Consider the following 18518-nt stretch of genomic DNA (forward strand, 5'->3'; position numbering starts at 1 on the left):
AAATACCACAGGAAAATAAAAAATTTATTACGCCAGCTTCAACGGTTACATCAAATAAGTAAAACAAATATACTTATTTATTTTGTTGTATCTGTGTTGGGCATTAGCCGCATTCGCTGACTGTGGCTTTTATTTTATTTCATAATGCATCCACAGAGGCCATCTCCGTATGACGTTCGTATTGTATTTGCAGACACATTCATAATGCCCTTGAGAGTCATGTATAAAGCCTGATTCCATCTATAGAAACGCTTGCCTTGTTTTGTATTGCAATAAAAAATGGAACCTGCTTTTCATTTTTATTTTAAATCAACAATTTGCCAATAAGAGCGCTCTTGCCGGTAATGCCTGCTATGAGATACCCTGTGCTTAAATGCAAGGTGCCACAAGAAACAATCTTGTTTCAATATATATCAATTTAGAGCTGTGATTCTTCCTTTCTTTACCATACACTTTTGGTTAGCTTCGGTGTTTACACAAGTATTCTTATTGTATTTCAAATATCCTCTCTCCCATAATATCCAATAATTCTTGGGCTAAATACCATATTATTAAAAAGGTAAAAAATGATAACTTCTTTCCTAATATAGTATAAGCATTTGTAGGTATTGTTTATATGCGTATATATATTTTAATTCCGAACTCTACATTTTTTTAGTCTGAGAACGAGTATTTTCAAATATTAACAATAATATTTAATTATGTTTAAACTTTTATCGGTTAACTGTAACTTTTGTCTTTATGTGTTAACTTAACATTTTCAACGAAATGCAAAAGTTTCGGAAAACAATTAACAAATAGGGTTTGATTTAAAATGGGCATTTGGTAACAAAGTTCGTTAGTATTAGGAAAATATTCAGTAATTTACCATTACATCAGCTTTTCACATAACTTCGCTGATCACTTTTAACCATATAATTAATCGTTTATAAATCGTTACTTAAGCTCAACTTTCGTAACCGTTTGGCATTCAAAAAACCAACATGAAAATGAATAATTTATTTAAATGTCAAATACTTTGTCAAGCCTACGTCAAAATTTGTTCATTTATATTCATCTTGGCCATAAAACTGGGCACACTCACTTAATGTATGCAAATCTAGGCTAACTTATAAACCACACACCAGCAGCAATAAATAAATAAAATAAACAAGAAGAACAGCATCTCCTGTAATAAGTGTCGCCAAGTCAAACAAATGTTGTGAAACCAGCAAAAAAAAACTTTTTCGATTTCATGCGTAAATTATTCGGTAACGTTGGCAATATAAACAACGTTTGACGGAAATTATGAAAAGTTAGGCAGAGTTTTGAAGAACAAAAAGCCGCAAGCTTAAATTCAGAACTCATAGGCGGACATTAGCCTTAAATTATGCAAAATGATGCTAAAGGGACAAGAAATATGTAAGTAAAATGATAGGTAAAGGGAACATTTCCACGTGTCGCTGTGTAAATCAAATTAATGCAATGTCTGATATACATATAAATATATAGACATAAGCAAACTGAAAGCAATTTAAATGCACGCACAAGCGCACAGGGGGCGTATGCGTAATGAGCGCAGACGTATGCGCAATTTATGAATAATTGACAGCCCAAAAGGCAGCAACTGTCAGGCTCCACAGGAGAGACCCTCAACGAGCCACTCGCAACTGGCATTTGACAATTTTGCCTAATGTGCTGGGCAAATTTGCATACGATCCGACCCCGACAGGCCGGGGCACACGCTGCTCATCATCATCATTATTTTAAATAAACATTAAGCTACGCTTTACAGCCATTTATCACATTTGCAGATTTATGAGCTGCCGTTGGTAAGTTGCATGTTGCAAAGATGTTTGGCTAAAGGCCACGACACGCACATTGCCGTGCACCAAAAAAAAATACAAAATAGGAGAACACGCTCGCGAAGTGTTCTCGACTACGAGTTACGCTATAACCAAAACTTGTCAGCTAGGAGGCTAGGTAGGATATCACAAAGGGAAGAGAACTTTATAGAGAATCATTGGGAAATCCATTCAGGCCATTATCTATTTGAGGGTACATTTAGTTTTTAGATAATTTAAAGTTATATACAGAAAACGAGCATACCCGTTCCTTGGCCATTTCATATTGATGGGTATTATAATATATATAAACCGCAATTTATGTGTCTGCCAGTTGCATGTGATTTCAATTTCAGCTGCCAAACACAGTGATATATATATATATAATATATATACAAATATATTTATTGATTTTTAACATCAAAATTTCGAGTGAAAGCCTTTTTAATGTTAATTGGCGCCTGCAGGGACGGGAGATGCGTAAAAATGTGAAATATATAATACTTATATTGGCAGCCCGCATACTAAGAACTATTAAAATTATATAATAAATAAATCTGCTTAAATTCATATTACATAAGGAACGAGTCATAAAGTTCTGAATACGTTTTCGATAATATGCGCACGCTCAAACTATATTCAAATCGTGTTTATTCTAAATATTGCATATCATATTTCATTCAAAATTTGCAAGTTATTTTAAAGTTACGAACATATGCATTGATTAATAAGTAAACACATATTAAAAATAATATATATTGATTTCTATTTAATGAAAATATTTAAAGGAAAATAATAGTAATAATAAATATATATATATATATATGTATATATCTATTTGAATTGCGATTCAGAATTGCAATTTGAACATGAAAAAGTCTAGTTTATTTAACTCGCACTTGGTACCTGGCCCACACCTGAAAGAGGATTTCATCTGCTGCCCATTCTCGCACAAGTATTTCCAAGCGCCCACGTTCATTCCACACCATTGGCTTTTATTGTGGGCGAAAGCCAATACACCTGCTTAGCATGCAAACTGCGCTGTGGCTGCGCCAACAACAGTTGGCCATTTTGTCTGCAAGAGATTTATGTGCGATTGCTCAAGTTTTATGTGCCTCGCCGTATTGCGTTGACTGTGCTTTAAAAAGTACTATATACCCGCCCTCTATGCGCAGCTGTGGCAAACGCTCCCTATCGTACTCTATCTTCCCATGTTCTCATAGTATTTTGCCCATCCTCTGTGTGTGGGTTTTTCATTATTAGCGAAGGCAATGATTTAAGTTTCTACGTGCGGGCGGCGATTCTTTTATGACTTTTGCTAAAGCAACACGGCGCCAACAGCTTAAGCGGTTTTATGTCAGGGGATGAGCTGGACTTTAGCCAGGTCTAAAGCACACTTGGCCCAATGTGCTCATGCAGCAAAGGTTAAAGCTTTACATTTTATTAGAATTTGTTGCACTCATGCTGGACTTTCCACCTGCGCACAGTAAGCGAATTTTGCGTAACCATTCGCCCTCGGAAGCTGCAGTACCCTACGGCTCTTATGTGCTTATAATCCAAAGAGTATGTACCCAAATGCTTTAAAGCTTTCAATAATTAAAGGTAAAGCTAAACGCTATGCTTAACTTGAGTCTGTGAGCTCTGACACTCCGTATTTCACAAAAATATATCGAGCATAGAAATATCGCTCAGTTACCATATAATTTCCAAATTGTAGCTGACAAATCAGAGTTGTATTGATTTTTAATTAGCTCTATCATGTACACAAGCTCAATATTAGTGCTGCCCCCACATTTAAGAAGGCCATAAAAGCGCCGCAGGTACTAGCCAGCAATAATGTCAAATCAATAGAACTTTGTTGTCTAACCTTAATAATCCTCAATGACAAATGGCGATACATTTAATTGGCAATGGTGGGCCTGCGGGCACAGCGGCCCACTCAAATCGTGGCAACCTTCGACCTATCTAAGACGCCCCATCGACACATCGATTCGGCGCTGGTAAGTTGTTTTAGCTTAGCCCCGAAGCTAATCACAACATTCATTACAAAGCCATTAGCTGGGGCCAATCAAATGCATGCAAAAATGAAGATTCAACCAGAACTTAATCTAATTCAATCAGAGCCCAGTCGAACGTTGTATTGGATATATCGAAACGGTTTCAAGCTCCATAATGAGCCACAAAACCAACTGACAGATGCGTCAGTAGCATAAATTAAGCGATTTTGGTAATTGCCTGATAAATGTGCGGCAAACGGAAAATTTGCCGCCACATTTCGAGGGGCCCAGCTTAGAGGCGAGCTTAACATGAAGTATGACGCGCAAAATAGTTGAAGTTTCGATTGATATGATAAATAAACGTACCACAAATCTGCTGGGTTTACCACATGGCGCGTGGCACGCAATTCGCACCACGGTCCTGCCCTCTCACTCATGCTCTTTTCTCGTCCGTTTACGGTTTCGATGTGGGCGGTTCGTTTGTCGACAATGTGGGCGTGCCAATGGCGTTGTCGTCGCCTGAGTTGCAGTTGGTAGCCTTTCTCCTTTGATTGATTGATTGATTTGCTTGTGGCTAATATGAATTCATCAAAAATTATTGAACACGCCTCTACAACCAGTATTTTATGCAAGAAAAGACCAAAAAAAAAAAAATATTCATTTGAACAGCTGTGCGAAAAGTAAATGATTGAATATAATCGAGCAAATATTAGATGATAAATATTCCCACCAGCACTTAGCTAATATTGTCAAATAAAACCGAAGAGTATAATTATTTAAAATAAATGCAAAAGGAACAATTCAATTCAAAGTTTGATATAAATTTAAATTTATGACCTTCTTTATTTATCCTGCATTTCGCCTATTTATTAAAGGTCTTAAACGTTTCATCCTGTAATTGTATGTACCACAACATGTGCAATATTCTAATAATTTATAAATTTCCGTCATGCCCTTGCATATTTTATAAACGTTTAAAATTTGTCGTCATATGGTAGGAGTTTTTTTTTTTATACCCTTGTTTTAATTGATTTCGTATATAAAAAAAAAAGTTGCTCAATATTTTTTCTGTGTCTTTGTTATATACTTTCTTAACATTTGCAAATACTATCGCAGCCCAAAAGCCTATTTCATTTTCATTTCTATTTTGTTCGTCGACTGTATATATATGCTTGATCCCTGCGCGCAGCTGGTGCTTGGTTTTGTGCTCCCACAGTATACAAATATTGTAGCTTAGGCTTAACATTAGCATTGGAGTTGATGTTGGGTGGTGGTGCGGTGCGGCGCGGGGCAATTTGTAGCTGTTATCGCAATGGTATATACGTTTTTAAATAAACAATTTATCAACTGCTGTGCACTTGTTCTATTGCCCCCGTCCATATTCGTTTGTTCCACCTGTTCGCATCGACCGGCTGTTGCTTGTGTCTGCCTGGATTTCATTTACATATTCACATCCGGTTTTTTGTTGTTCCTTAAACCTCCTGATACTGTTGCCCTGTGGCAACAGCACGGGCATTAGCTTCATCACGATACCGTGCAACGCGACGCGTTAAGCTGCCAAAGAGAAAGTGCCGAGTTTTATCGTAATGTGTGTATGCGGATGGCATTGGGACACAAAACTGGGGCTTAAATATCGCAAAAATGTGTTCAAACTGAGTCCCAACACAAATCGACAGCATGTCATACAACACTTAAGGACAGTTGGCAGCAAAAGAAAGTCATTCGGAATGAAAAAAGTTTTGTGTATAAGGAAAACTTTCTCAAATGATATTTGAATTCTATGCCGCAGATCTATTAACCCATTTCACGGTATTCAGGTAACTTTGTTCACTTAAAGTTCAATGCTATTGACAACAAATACCAACCGCAAGTAATCATCATTATTCTTATTATTATTTGACTTGCAAGAGCGTTAAATGTCAAAATGTCAAAACATTTCAACATTGCACTCAAAATGCGAAAAGACAAACAAAGTACTCCAGAGGGGGTGCTGCGAAACGGCAGACTGACAATCACACTGGCCATTTCTAATTTGGTTATTGAGGCGTGTGATAACGCGCAGGTGGCAGCGAAAAAGCAAGTTGAACAACTTGTGGGACCTTTTTGCTTTTTCCTGAAACGGCGAAACAATCAACTTCGACTGGATTCTCCAGGGAGTAGTCTTGGGTCTATAGAATTTGGAAAATGTGGCGTATGATTAATATTTAATCTGAAATTTACTTACTGCAGATGCGCCACATTAAAAGCTTGCTTTAATCAATTTAAGCGAAGCATGCTCTCAGGCGCGCCTTTAAGTAGACTCTGCATGAATAGAGTCAGTCATGAAAGTTGCTTGCCCCTGCCAGGTGTAAGTGACGGCAGCGCTAATCAAAACGAATGTTTGCCTCCTTTATCAATTACAACAACCATCAGTAACAACAACAACAACAACAACAACAACAACAGCAGCTGGCAAATAGCTGTTGGCCTAACGTGCTTTCAATTAGAGGCCTAACTTAAACGAATGCGTCTGGGACCGCAGCAATTGGCAAATACGTGCCTAAACCTGGCTCACAGAACGGCATTGTGTTAATGTGTGTACACACTGTTTGTTGGCTTTACTTATTTGGTAAACCAAACATTTTTCATGATTACCGCTCATTAATTTCTGGCCTGCCGTTAATGCCATTTGTCATTTGGGGCGCTCTCGGAATGCGAAGTTGGGAATTTTTTTTGTTGATATGAAGGAATGCAATATAATAAACGAAATATGCGCTCATAACTAAACAAGACAGGCTGTAAAATTAAATATGCCCCAAGGCTGTAAAACTGTTGTCCCTAAATTAACATAAATTAATTTGTTTTATTTATTGACGCAATAATTTGTAAGTCTGTAAGCCATATGAAGTTAAGTTATATTTGAATTGCAACAAGTTGTTAAACATGTAAATAATTTATTTCATATTTTTCTAACTAAACAATGAGATTTACAACAAAACTAAATCTTTGTATAAAATATGCTTCTTTCTGTTTAAGAATTGAATCAATTTAACGTTCAAGTTTGTTTTAAGTTATTGTTATTGTGAGTTGAGTCGAGTTGAAAAGCAACAAGTTTTATTGCTGATACGGTTTTTGCTAGACTAAAGTCTTTCAAGCTTTAGATTCTAGTCTTGTCATATTTTTAATTGCCTGCACTTAAACGCCATTATGATGATGGCGCTGAAACCAAGGGACATGCGGCGGGCCCTAATGCCTGGCTGGGTCTCAGACATGCTTCCGTTGCCTTGCCTTGGTGTGTCTTGGCATAGTGTTCAGTTTTTATTCTCCGCCAAGTCCCCCAAGCATTTATTATTTTTGCACGTCTATGGCCACGTCCTGGGCTCGCTTAATTGTCATATTTTGCGTGACAACAGCTCAAGTGGTAATTATTTAAGCATTTTTTTTCCCCCTTTTAGTTCTGTTGCAACGTGTGCAACGTCAAGTGCAAGGTCATTTCGCAAGTGACGCAAGTAAAGCGGGCCGCTGGCAGTTAGGTTTGCCAACAAATGTGTCACTAAGACAAGGAAAGGACCTTGGCGACTTGTCGACAAGTCGACTCGACCGCAGAAATGCTTTGACATTTGCATACAAATGCCATGGTAATGCCAACAGTATTATACTATACCATACTATATACTTGAAATGGAATTGTTAACGTGTAATTTAAGTCGGCCAAGGTGCGTCCCAATGGAAGCTAAAATTACCCAAAACAGCCAGATAAAGTGAGTGAAAGAGGGTTTGAGACATGCTTTATGGCTGTCTAATGACACTTTAAGCAATTAATAGTGGCCATTAAATCAGTTTGTCGCTGTTAACAAGTCAATAAAATGAAAGGCCAATAGAATATGCTATCAATTCTACTCGTGTAAATCACTTGATCACAAATGCACAACAATTTCAGCTCAAGTACAGAAACATTTGTTATCTCTCTAATACAGTGAGAATGAACAAATAAATGCTCTTGTGGAACAATTAAAGAACTGTTTATGTCAGCCTTCATATGGGCAATACTGGTAAAAATAATGTACTTTTATTTCATTACTAATAACAAACCAATAAAACGACAGGCAACATGACATTAGAGTAAAAGCAGGAAACGGAAATTCCGCCAATTTGTGAACTTCCTTAAGCTTTTATCCAGCGACACGGACACTCCCCAGCGCCAGTATGATCCACACTCTTGTTCTTACTCTTGCTCCGCTTGTGACAGGTGTCCTCACATTAGAATCCAATTGTGTGTTACTTTCAACCTTCAATCTACTTAATTATGTGTAGCACTTTGTTCCAGTGCATAATTGGGTGAAAACTTGTTGCCACAAGCCAATTCTTTGACAGCAAGCCGTGCCAATTTTTAAGTAGCTATTTTAAACAGGCCTTTACGGCTTGCCATGCATTGCATACTTTTTCAGTAAATTTTGTGTTTTTTCTGCTGTCTAAATTTGACTTATTTATAATAATTATTTCTTTGATTTTAATAAGTTTTTAAACACAAGTTTATACTTGACACGACGACCAACTGAGTCGAACTATGCGAGTATCTGTACGGAAAAAAACGTAACTATATATTTTCTTAAGAAATGTGGATATGTTTGCTTGCTCCTGCATTATGTAAATATTATTGCAGTCTTCGTCTCATAAGCAAATTTCCTTGTGCTTTATTTTTGATTGTCATCTAATACTAATATTTCCTTTAAATTTTAAAAAGATTAACTATCTTTTTTAAAATATTCAATTGTCTCTTAAGTGTGTCTCCTGGTTTTAACGTTAACCTTTACTTCATTCAAAGTCAGATATTCCCAATTATTCCATAGCGTAAAATAAACAAGAAAACGCGCATTATATTGCGATAGGAATCATGTAAATGAATTTGTTAAGTTTGTAGTTTGTAGTACCATAATCGTTGTTGCGCAGACAAACTGAACGCGTTTGCGTTTCGGACCAGCCATTTGCTGAGCAAATTATTTTTATTTTCGCTCTGCAAAGCGACTAATGGGAACTTTGACTGCACAAATAGTTAACATATGCACACACATAGAAACTGTATATAATCATGCCGTGTGGGTCGCCTATTGTTGGCATATGCCCCCGATTCCACACGCCAACCAACCAACAACAACAGCAACCCCAAAAAAGACAATGACAATGAGAATTGTGAATGGAGCTGGCAGTTTGGATGATTGCAGCCACTGGCACATGGTCGCTGAGCCATTTTGTGAATATTTTCGGGGCGTTTTGTTGCCCAAAATGAAAGGCGAGCCGGGCAGACGAAGAGACGGACCCAGACAGACAGACATACAGACAGACGAGTGTTTACTCGTATTCGCTTATTTTACTTTAATGACAATGTTTTGTCTGTTGCGTGTTGAGCGGGCAAATAGAAACAAAAACAAGAAAACCAAAAAAAAAATAAAAACAGAAGAAGAACGACAGCAAGCGAAATGTGGTTGAAAATTCGCGGTCGAGTGGTAAGTGGCATAAACTATTTTTGGGAATACACTCAACCGAGTTTACTTGACATTTTGGTTTATGCCACGACTCGTGAGTTAACACTGGGATTTATTTAATTTAAACGAATTTTTGCCTGCTTCATACTTTCTCGACAGTTTTTAGATGTTGAATACACTTTTCGCCTATAATTTAATTGAGTATGCGTTTGACAAACGCCCGCAATTAGTCTGAAATTTAATGTTATCCGAAATCTGGCGCAGTTGTGAAAATTCAATTTGTTTCACAGACTCCATTTCACTAGAATTGCCTTGAAATACTCAGCACGTGCGGCTTTGTGAATGTTGATTGCATTCATAAAAAACTTCATGCTAGTAAAGGTTAAAGGTGCATGCAGCAATTGCCTTACACCTTAACGATGTGCGCATTTCCGGTTCATTTCCCGTCGAAATATTGCCTACTGTAAAATAGAATGCCAGAGCACAAACAGCTAAGTCAACAAGGACACAATTGGGGTCTACTCATTTTGCCGTATACTGTACTATAAATACGTCATTTGCACACCTGCTTGAATTGAAACTAAAAGGCAAACATATGTAGATGGCACATTTATCAAAAAAACACAGAAGATATTCAAGGGTGCATTTCCCATGGTGTGGGGCAACGGCAAAAGGAAAGCACAGACACACATGCTAGACGCTAGACAAAGGGTAACTCACATTCGGGCATTCCCGACTTGGGAACTCTTATTTGTCTTGTACGCAATGCGATGTGTGGCACCTTTAGAAAATTGCATTAGTTGTGCACACTTCCGGCTAAGCTATTAGAAAATGTAATTTATGATTGTATTTTACAGTTTTACACGCACATGGAAAATACGTTTTTCAAGAGTTTTAAATGGCATCTGCAAAGCATTATTTCCGCCAGAGCAATGCATTTTTTATGTGCCCATAAATGTGCAAAATTTATGGTAAAATTTTCCGTATGCGCACATTCAACAATATTGCGCACTATTTTATGTAGAACTTTTACAAAAACAAACAAAATTGGGGCACCGAAAATGTGCGAAATGTGTAGTTAAAAATGTTATGTTTAGCATGTGAACTTAGAGAAAGAGACGAACTGCCAATTGATTTCTTATATATGGAAATGTTGTGTGTCGGTGGATACTCTACCAGAACTAAATTTAAAGATTCTTACTGTCATAAGCTTAGAGACATGCTTAAGGACACTAGATGATTTGCGCGTGCCATAGAAACTACTTTCATTAAGATTTCAAGGCATTTGCTCTAATAGTTTCTGAGATCGACAGACGGCACCAACCCATTAGGTCTCTTTACTCTTCTCCTCTCCTCATAGGATTCAGTGTTCGGGCAATGTTTTGATTATCAAACAGTTGATACAAATTACGGATTTTAATTTTTACTTTAATTTTCTTATGTAAACTAATCAATTGGACAAATATATGCAAGATGTCCAAATAATTGAATTTATATTAAACGCGGCTCTCACATTAACTGAAGTCGTCTCAGATTATGCATGTATGTATATATACACTGCTACAACGTCACTGAATCCAATTAACTTGATAATATTTATGCGTGTCAAGAGACTGAAAATTTCAATCGGATAAATTGCCATAGGTTCTCTGGCAAGGGAGCATATACACATAGGTATTTTGTTACTTTATGTACTCTTTCCCGTCCTTATTAAATATTTACACATCCAAAAAGTGAAATCATGTCAATGTATTATTTGTAACTTGTGCGCAGAGGTAGGTTGTATATGTTACAGCTTTTTTTTTACTTATTTCCTTCGATATATCACATTTGTTTTTTTTTTTAAGCATAATATAAGATTAAAATAAATTGCTTTTAAAGATTAAATGACGATGTGAGGGAATATCGACATGTATATTAAAGGAAACTTAATCTGACAAAGGAGGAGCGGAATTTCATATATAAATAATTTACTGTCTGACAGAGCGCCAAATTATAAATAAATATTGCAGGCAGAGCTAGGTTTATATATATGTATGTATATTTCTAAATATAGATATACATATATGAATCCGTTTAAAAATTTGTATTTCTTAATTAATTTCGGTATGTGAATTATGTCAGCTCAATCCAACTGCAGTTTACCCTATAAATAATTGCCTGTGTTTGTTATGACAAACCGAAACTTAGGACAAGAGTTTTGTTTACTTTCGTTCTTGGTTTACTTCTCGTAACTTTTTACATCTACATTTTGTGTGCTTCGCATTCTCACTTTAGGTCGATGCCAATAATTTTACTTTGCTGTATTGTCTACAGGCAATCGTTGGAATGCATGTCTGTGGATGCTATAATAAATTACGTCAGCATTGTCGTCTCGGACGTGTTGGCGCATACAAATGTGCTAATTTATAAGCAAAACAATTAGTTATATGCAATCAAACTAGCTCAGCAGCGGCAACACTACACTAAACAAATACAATACACATGCGAGTGAACTGGGGAAGGACAGTAAATTTCATTAGTGTTCTTCCATTGTGGGTGTGTGCAATCACTTTGTATATATTCCGTATACGTCATGTTGTGCGAACGTAGTGTTTGTCTTTACTAAAATATGGTTCTAACTGCTGGAAATGCACAAGGATAAAGAATAGGTTTGGTGCCCTGAAAATCTGATGAGTCATCTTGGTTTTTAAACAATACAGTTAAATAGCTTATGTAGTTCCTTGAGATATATATATATATGCGGACAATTCTCGCCGCAAAGTTGGTGACATATTCACCACGCAGCTCCACTACTTACAATCTATTAATTACTTATCTATTACAATCAAATTTGTAAGCATCAAAACTGGCATCTACTCCATTGAAGTCTGTTGACTTTTATTTCCCCTACGGTGCATAGCAGGAAATAATGCCAAAGCCAAGACCCGCTTTTTGCGTTATTATGTGTCATGTAACAAGCTTACCGCATTGTGTGCTTTGAGCACATATTACACTAGTGCCCGACAGCATACAGGACACACCTAAGCAATTGGGTGAGTCAGGTAAACTGCAATTGGCAGGCTGTGGCCAGAACAAAAGCTAACGCAACGGATGTGTGTGACAGATATTGCGCGTACGCCTTGTATGTCAAGACTTTTTTTGCCTTAAGTCGTTACATGCTGACCTTTATCTTGGGGAGGCAACAAGAGCATATTTTTGATGAAACAGCTTCCTCTTTCTTATTTTTCGTCCGCCCGGCTGCCTGTCACATGCAGTATTTAGCCAAAAATTCTGGTTATTTTTTCGTTATTTCTTATGTTATGTGGTGCGACTGTAGCATACATATACTTGGAATGGGCTTAATATTCGTAACATCATGACGCAGCTGACAGGCGACCACAGGTGCGTGTCGTCTTTTTCCTTAGCCGTTGACATTTATGCAACATTCATTAAGTTTACCACACACGACACACACACAATTCACGTCAGCGGACGAAGCCCCAGTCTTATCTTCATTTTCATTACCATCAACTCTTTGGGCTCCGTGTCTGATGTGTTTTATGAAAAGTATTTCGTGCCGAGGCTAACCACAGTCGATTTTCTTGCTTTTATGAGCTCTTGTCAGGTGTGAGCTTACTTAATGCCAGATCTCAGAAATGTACCCCTTGTCTGTCTGTGGCCAGAAAGCTTAACGCAACATGTTTCATGAATATGTTGCCTACTTCTGTGCGCACTTGTTGTCATTTGAAAGAACTACAAATATGGCACTTGATTTGAGGACTCTTAAATAAACACAAAATATTTAAAGCTAGTGAAAGCCATGCAAATGAACTAAATTGAATGTTAGACAATGAAGCTTCAGCTAACTTTTATTCAGCATAAGCTTGAAATTGCCAAATGGAATTTGAATGTGGGTAAAAAAAGTTAAATCCTATCAGCTCAAACCATCAATTGCCATAGAATTACAATATTGAGTGGCATGAATGCACGATAGATAAATAAATACTTGAAAATATCGTAAACCGTCCTACTTTCAATTGCTGCAGAGCCTTTTTTTAATAACTGAGATGTTCTACATTTTATAACTTCTCATAAAGAATGCAGAGCCTTTTAACCGAGTAGCTTAGCAGACAAATACCAATTCACAGCAGCTAAATCATGCCCGTCGAGCACTTGGCAACAAGCTTGGAAAAACATGAATATCACACATACGACACGTTGCACGCGCCAGACTACTTAATTTAGTTGCTTTGGCATTGTGCGTAAATTTCGAAAATCCAAAAAACAAAAAAAAAAAAAACAAAAATAGAACACTTTGTAAGTCAGCCGCGAGCAATTCATTACTATTTGATGTTGGAACAATTGGAATTTATGTGCCCAGCGGGCCAGGATAATTGACAAGCCGCAAGGCAGGGTGCAGGACCGAGGCCCATAATTCACTCGACTCAATTGCTGAAGCAAGTAAACAAGTTCTGGACGTGTGCTTTACAAGCACGGGCCAAGTGAAAGATATTTAGTTTATTGTGCGTGCTGTGTGTGGAAAAATCGCAGCCAAATTGTGCGCAGCAAATTTCTCGGATGAAAGGTCAAAAGGTGCTGGCCAAATTGCCCAAATGGTTTGCCACTATAAGGTGCCAATTACTGTCAAGCTGTCAAATCCTTTAACGCACTCGCTTGGAGTCGTTTTAATGTCAATCCTGTGAAACATATTTATCCTTTGTTGCACCATTAAACATGTTTTCCGTTTTGGGATTTTCATTTTGCCCTTACTCAGAATTGCTTTGTTGCGCTAAGAATAAACCTTTTCAAAAGCCAATTGAATACCATTTCGTTTCGTATCGCACTTATTTCAATGTGCTTTTGTTATAGATAGCACAAAGCCAGAGCTATACAGGGCCAATAACAGGTCAGTTATTGCAGTTATAATTGAAAAATTGTCGGTATAATTGACTTATTATATGCGTTTAATTGTAAGTAAGCCTAAGTACGTAAGCTTATCTAATTGCATGTCAAGCGCCCATTTTGTGTCCACTTAGATCACAATATTAATATTGACTGGTTTGACGACAGCTACCAATTGATATTTAATGAAAAGTTCACGGTCATATCTTTAGTAAATTAGACATTTTGCAATTTGTTTAAAGCCAATCAGATGGTAAGCAAAAATGATACAAGCAGCTGTATTTCTACACTTGCTTTATGAATTGTCAATCTTTGTCTGCCCTTTCATTATTATAAGATATTAAAGTCGTAGCTCTTAACATCAATCAATCAGCCGGTCAATCATTGACTTATGTCACTTATAGTGCCTGAGGTCGGAGAGATAGGCATCTACATTTGCCTGGCTAGATCGACTCGGCTGTTAAGAAACCCTTTTAAACCATTATTGGGTAATAAAATAATCAAAATATGGACATAATTGCAAAAAGCTGCAAAAGACAATCGTATTTAGCCTCAAACGAGGAATGGGGCAAGCGAAAAACAGCTAAAAACCATTAACGGGAAAATCAAGTCAATTAATTTATTTTCATATTTAAAATGGTGGTGTTTGTCGAGCACTAAATTCCACAGCTCGTAAAATCCCGCTAAGTGCGCATTAGCCGCTGATGCGTAGGCAGGCGCCATTTTGTATCGCGCCGCTGTCGGAGCTCTCTGGGGAATCAAATCAAAATAAGGCCCAAACAAGGCGCGAGTTAATTGAATTTATTGTTGTGCTGGATTTTTTTTTGTTTTTGGTTTGACTTGTTTTTTTTTTTTTTTTTTTTTTCGCTGCTTTCATGGCCAATATGCTGGGCCATTTGTTAACATGCGTGTGCGGCGCTCAAAATTTTTGGTATTTTAATTTGCACATGTTTTTGTTTTGTTTGCTTGGTTTTTCTTTAGGTCCTTGCTTGCCATTGTGTTGCGACTGTAAATTTTCACCAGATCTTTTTTGCAGGAGCGCAAATTGGTTTTCTTTTTGCAAGCACGTGGCGGATTGGGTGTATGTTGGGGCTTCGAGTAAAGCTTGCCAAGGCTTTTAGCAACAATTTTCACTTCCAACGCCATTTTGCCATTTTGTTAGCTGTTTGTTTGCTGTGTGGGAGTATGCGTGTGTGTGTGTGTGTGTGTGTGTGTGTGTGTGTGTGTGTGAGCTCGAGTTTGTATAGGTGGCGTCTGGCTGACGCATGTATTTATTTTCATTTGTCTGCATTTAATGTGCGGCCAAAAAAAGAGCCGCGCAACAAAAGAGGTTTACTTTTCGACATTTGGCTGCTGTGGTTCCTCGCATTTGCTTTACGGTTATGTGCGGTTTACTTTTAAAAGGGGGCTTTCAAAATATTAAGCTCAGCATAACCTGTGGCCATAACAACACATTCTTTTTAGCAAAAATGTAATTCAATTTTTGAAAACAAAGAAAATGCTTAAAGCAAATGTTTTTGTTTGTTTCAGCTTGGAACTTTAGAGTTTTATATTCAAACTATTTATTCAAGATTCAAGACCTGAGAAGTTAACAATAAAATAACATTTATATAGACTTGTCTATTCAGACCAAAATTTACATACGTGAAATGGATGAAATCCTTTTATACTTTCGAAAAATGGTATACTATGAACTTTTCTTAGACCAGATGGATCAGCGAAAGACCTTAATATTTTTTTGGCTAGGGTATTAAATCTTCGGTGCTCCATTGCTGTGTTCAACTTTGTTTTTGTGCTTTCTTCTCTTGTTCTTTTCCAGCTGTCGAGGAGTCTATATAAATCCAACTTGTTGAAATTGCCTTTGCAATGCAAATTTATGCAACTAAAGGTTGCTCGTAATAAACTGTCGGACTCTTTGGAAAAATGGATGGCACGCAGAGTAGACCAAAGAAATTTAAGCTAAAGCTGCAATTATCTTTTAGATATGCATGTGTTTTTCTTGAGTGCAAAACTTAAGGGACTTGCACCTAAATTGACTTACTTTGCCTTCATTTACAATTCGGCTATTTTGTCTAGTTAAATGTTTTACATCAAGCATGTTTAATGTTACGGCTTTCGAGATAAATCCTGAAACCTGCGCACATTTGCACATGTTTAATACATATAAATGATGTGGTGTATCTGTAATTCCCTGATGTAAAGTAAAAAAAAAAAACAAACAAAAAATAAAATAAATACGCTTTAGCAGCTTAAAGTTGACTTTAATGCCAGCATATTTGAGCTCTTGCCTTTTATTTTGTCTTATGTAGCTCCCACAGAGGCTGTTAAAGGGGTGAATGGTGTTCACTTGGTTCAGGTGTTCTATATAATAAACGTACATATCTACGTATGTACAAATATGTCTCTGTAAAGCAATAAAATATGTGGTCTGGTCTTGTGTTTGCCTGGCGAGCAGGGTCATGCTCAAACAAATAAATAAAAATGTACATATGCATCTAAATATGTTGATCAATTTGAATATATTTCTATATTGTTTTAATTTTACATATATTTCTTTGAAATTATGAAACGAACAACAATATTGAACTTTAAAATATGTATATCAAGCAGAAAAATCGTTGCAGTGATATATCATAAGGATATTGTTGAACAACCTTCAATTGGTAAATTAGTTTGTATTATTTCTAAACAAATCCAAATAATAATAGTCAAAAATATAAAATTAAGTCTGTTTATTTATTTTTATTCAAATTTCCATAATTATCCACGATATTGCTTGCATTGCATGGCTTAGAATTTAGTTTAATAGAAAAGTTAAGGCTCCCATTGAAGTCCTTACAATCAATTAAATTGTTTAAAGACAAAGTTTAGTATTGAAATTATATTTGTCGATTAAAGCTTTAAGCGTTTTACATAATGTTTTTCCCTTTGCTATTTTCTTGCAGATGCCTGCCATCCGTACGAGCCTTTCAAGTGCCCCGGCGACGGTAATTGCATTTCCATACAATATTTATGCGATGGTGCGCCCGACTGCTCCGACGGCTACGACGAGGACATGCGTCTTTGCACTGCTGGTAAGTCCCAGAGACATTGGTTCGAAATTACTTCTGGCTTTCAATTGTAGCTGCCTGCAACGACCAGTTAGCCAGAGCCAGAGCCAGCGCCAGCGCCAGAGTTGGCTTTAATTGTATGCAAACGGTTGGCCATCTGGTTGGCCATAAATAATTTGGTTAGATCCATTGATTTTCAAGCAAAATCAATGCCAAGAAATGGTGCAATTTTGATTTGTGGCTGCCAGTCACAAGCCACAATCCAATTTTCCAAAGGCCCATCAGAATATTGCACTCATGGCTGAGCAGCATGGTTCCGACTGAAGTTGTCAAATGCTTCTGTCAAGAAGCCAGCAGGAAATTAAAGGCCGTATTTCAATTAGGCCCTGTGTATGTGTGTGTGTGTGTGTATCTTCAACTGTCTGTGTCATGTCAAGGGCAGCTGTACATGTGTCAAAGGCCAAAATGACTTACACAACCGGTACACGTATTCGGTGCCATTCATCTCTGACAACTGGCAACTGGCAACTGGCCACGGTATGGAACTTATAAAGCATGCTGTTGCACTTTCCAAGATTTGTGCACAACTTGTTATTCTATTTTTGGTTTGCTGCTCGCTTGAATCTAATCAAATTAGCCACATAGCTGCAAAGTTTACCAGCGAATCAAAAAGTTTCCATTCCACTCGTCTATTCGAATGGTCCAACTTCCTGCTGAGAATTGAACGTGTAAGATATGCTACAAAACTTTGAAAAGAACTGATGCTTGGTTTAGAGCAAGGCTAATAAAATAATTGAAAATTCTGCACAAGCTACTCCATTTCCAATCGAAGCAGCCATGTTTCTTGTATGCCTTGACTACAAAAATTAAATATTTATGCACATAATCTCTTAGTCAGCCCGTAAAGCGCGGTACAACAATATTCGAGTCAACTCTCTTGTTTTTTTAAGTATTAAGTTATAAGAGGAAGCAGGTGAATGGAGAGTGAGAGAGCGACAGAGAGACAAAAGAAATCAGATGATTAAAAAACATGTTTTATGAAATTATTTATATAATCCAAGTACATTTTTTTTATTATATTGATGAGAATCGCATAGTAGAGTAATTCTCAAAAATAAGTTTGTTTGTTTGTTTTTTTTTTAATGGCAGAGTAGCGTGTATTACCCGGCCTTGCGCTGGCACGGTTTTTATGTTTTATTTGTAAACACAAACGGTTTTTTATATAGATAATTGATTGCATTTATGACCTGGCAAAACAATTGCGAATAATCAACAAAATAATTAAACAAATTGCGCAATAAT

General features: G+C 36.9%; 1 protein-coding gene across 1 annotated transcript in view; it reads left to right on the forward strand.

Annotated features, from left to right (window-relative positions):
• Positions 1–18518, forward strand: part of LOC6629518 (IDLSRF-like peptide) — a 63146-nt gene that overhangs the window by 37278 nt on the left and 7350 nt on the right. The window contains exon 3 of the mRNA XM_002054552.4: positions 17112–17240. Coding sequence (XP_002054588.3) covers positions 17112–17240 — 129 coding nt within the window. The remainder of the gene's footprint in view (positions 1–17111; positions 17241–18518) is intronic.

Source organism: Drosophila virilis, chromosome 2 (genome assembly GCF_030788295.1).
Source record: "Drosophila virilis strain 15010-1051.87 chromosome 2, Dvir_AGI_RSII-ME, whole genome shotgun sequence".
NCBI classification, from domain to species: domain Eukaryota; kingdom Metazoa; phylum Arthropoda; class Insecta; order Diptera; family Drosophilidae; genus Drosophila; species Drosophila virilis.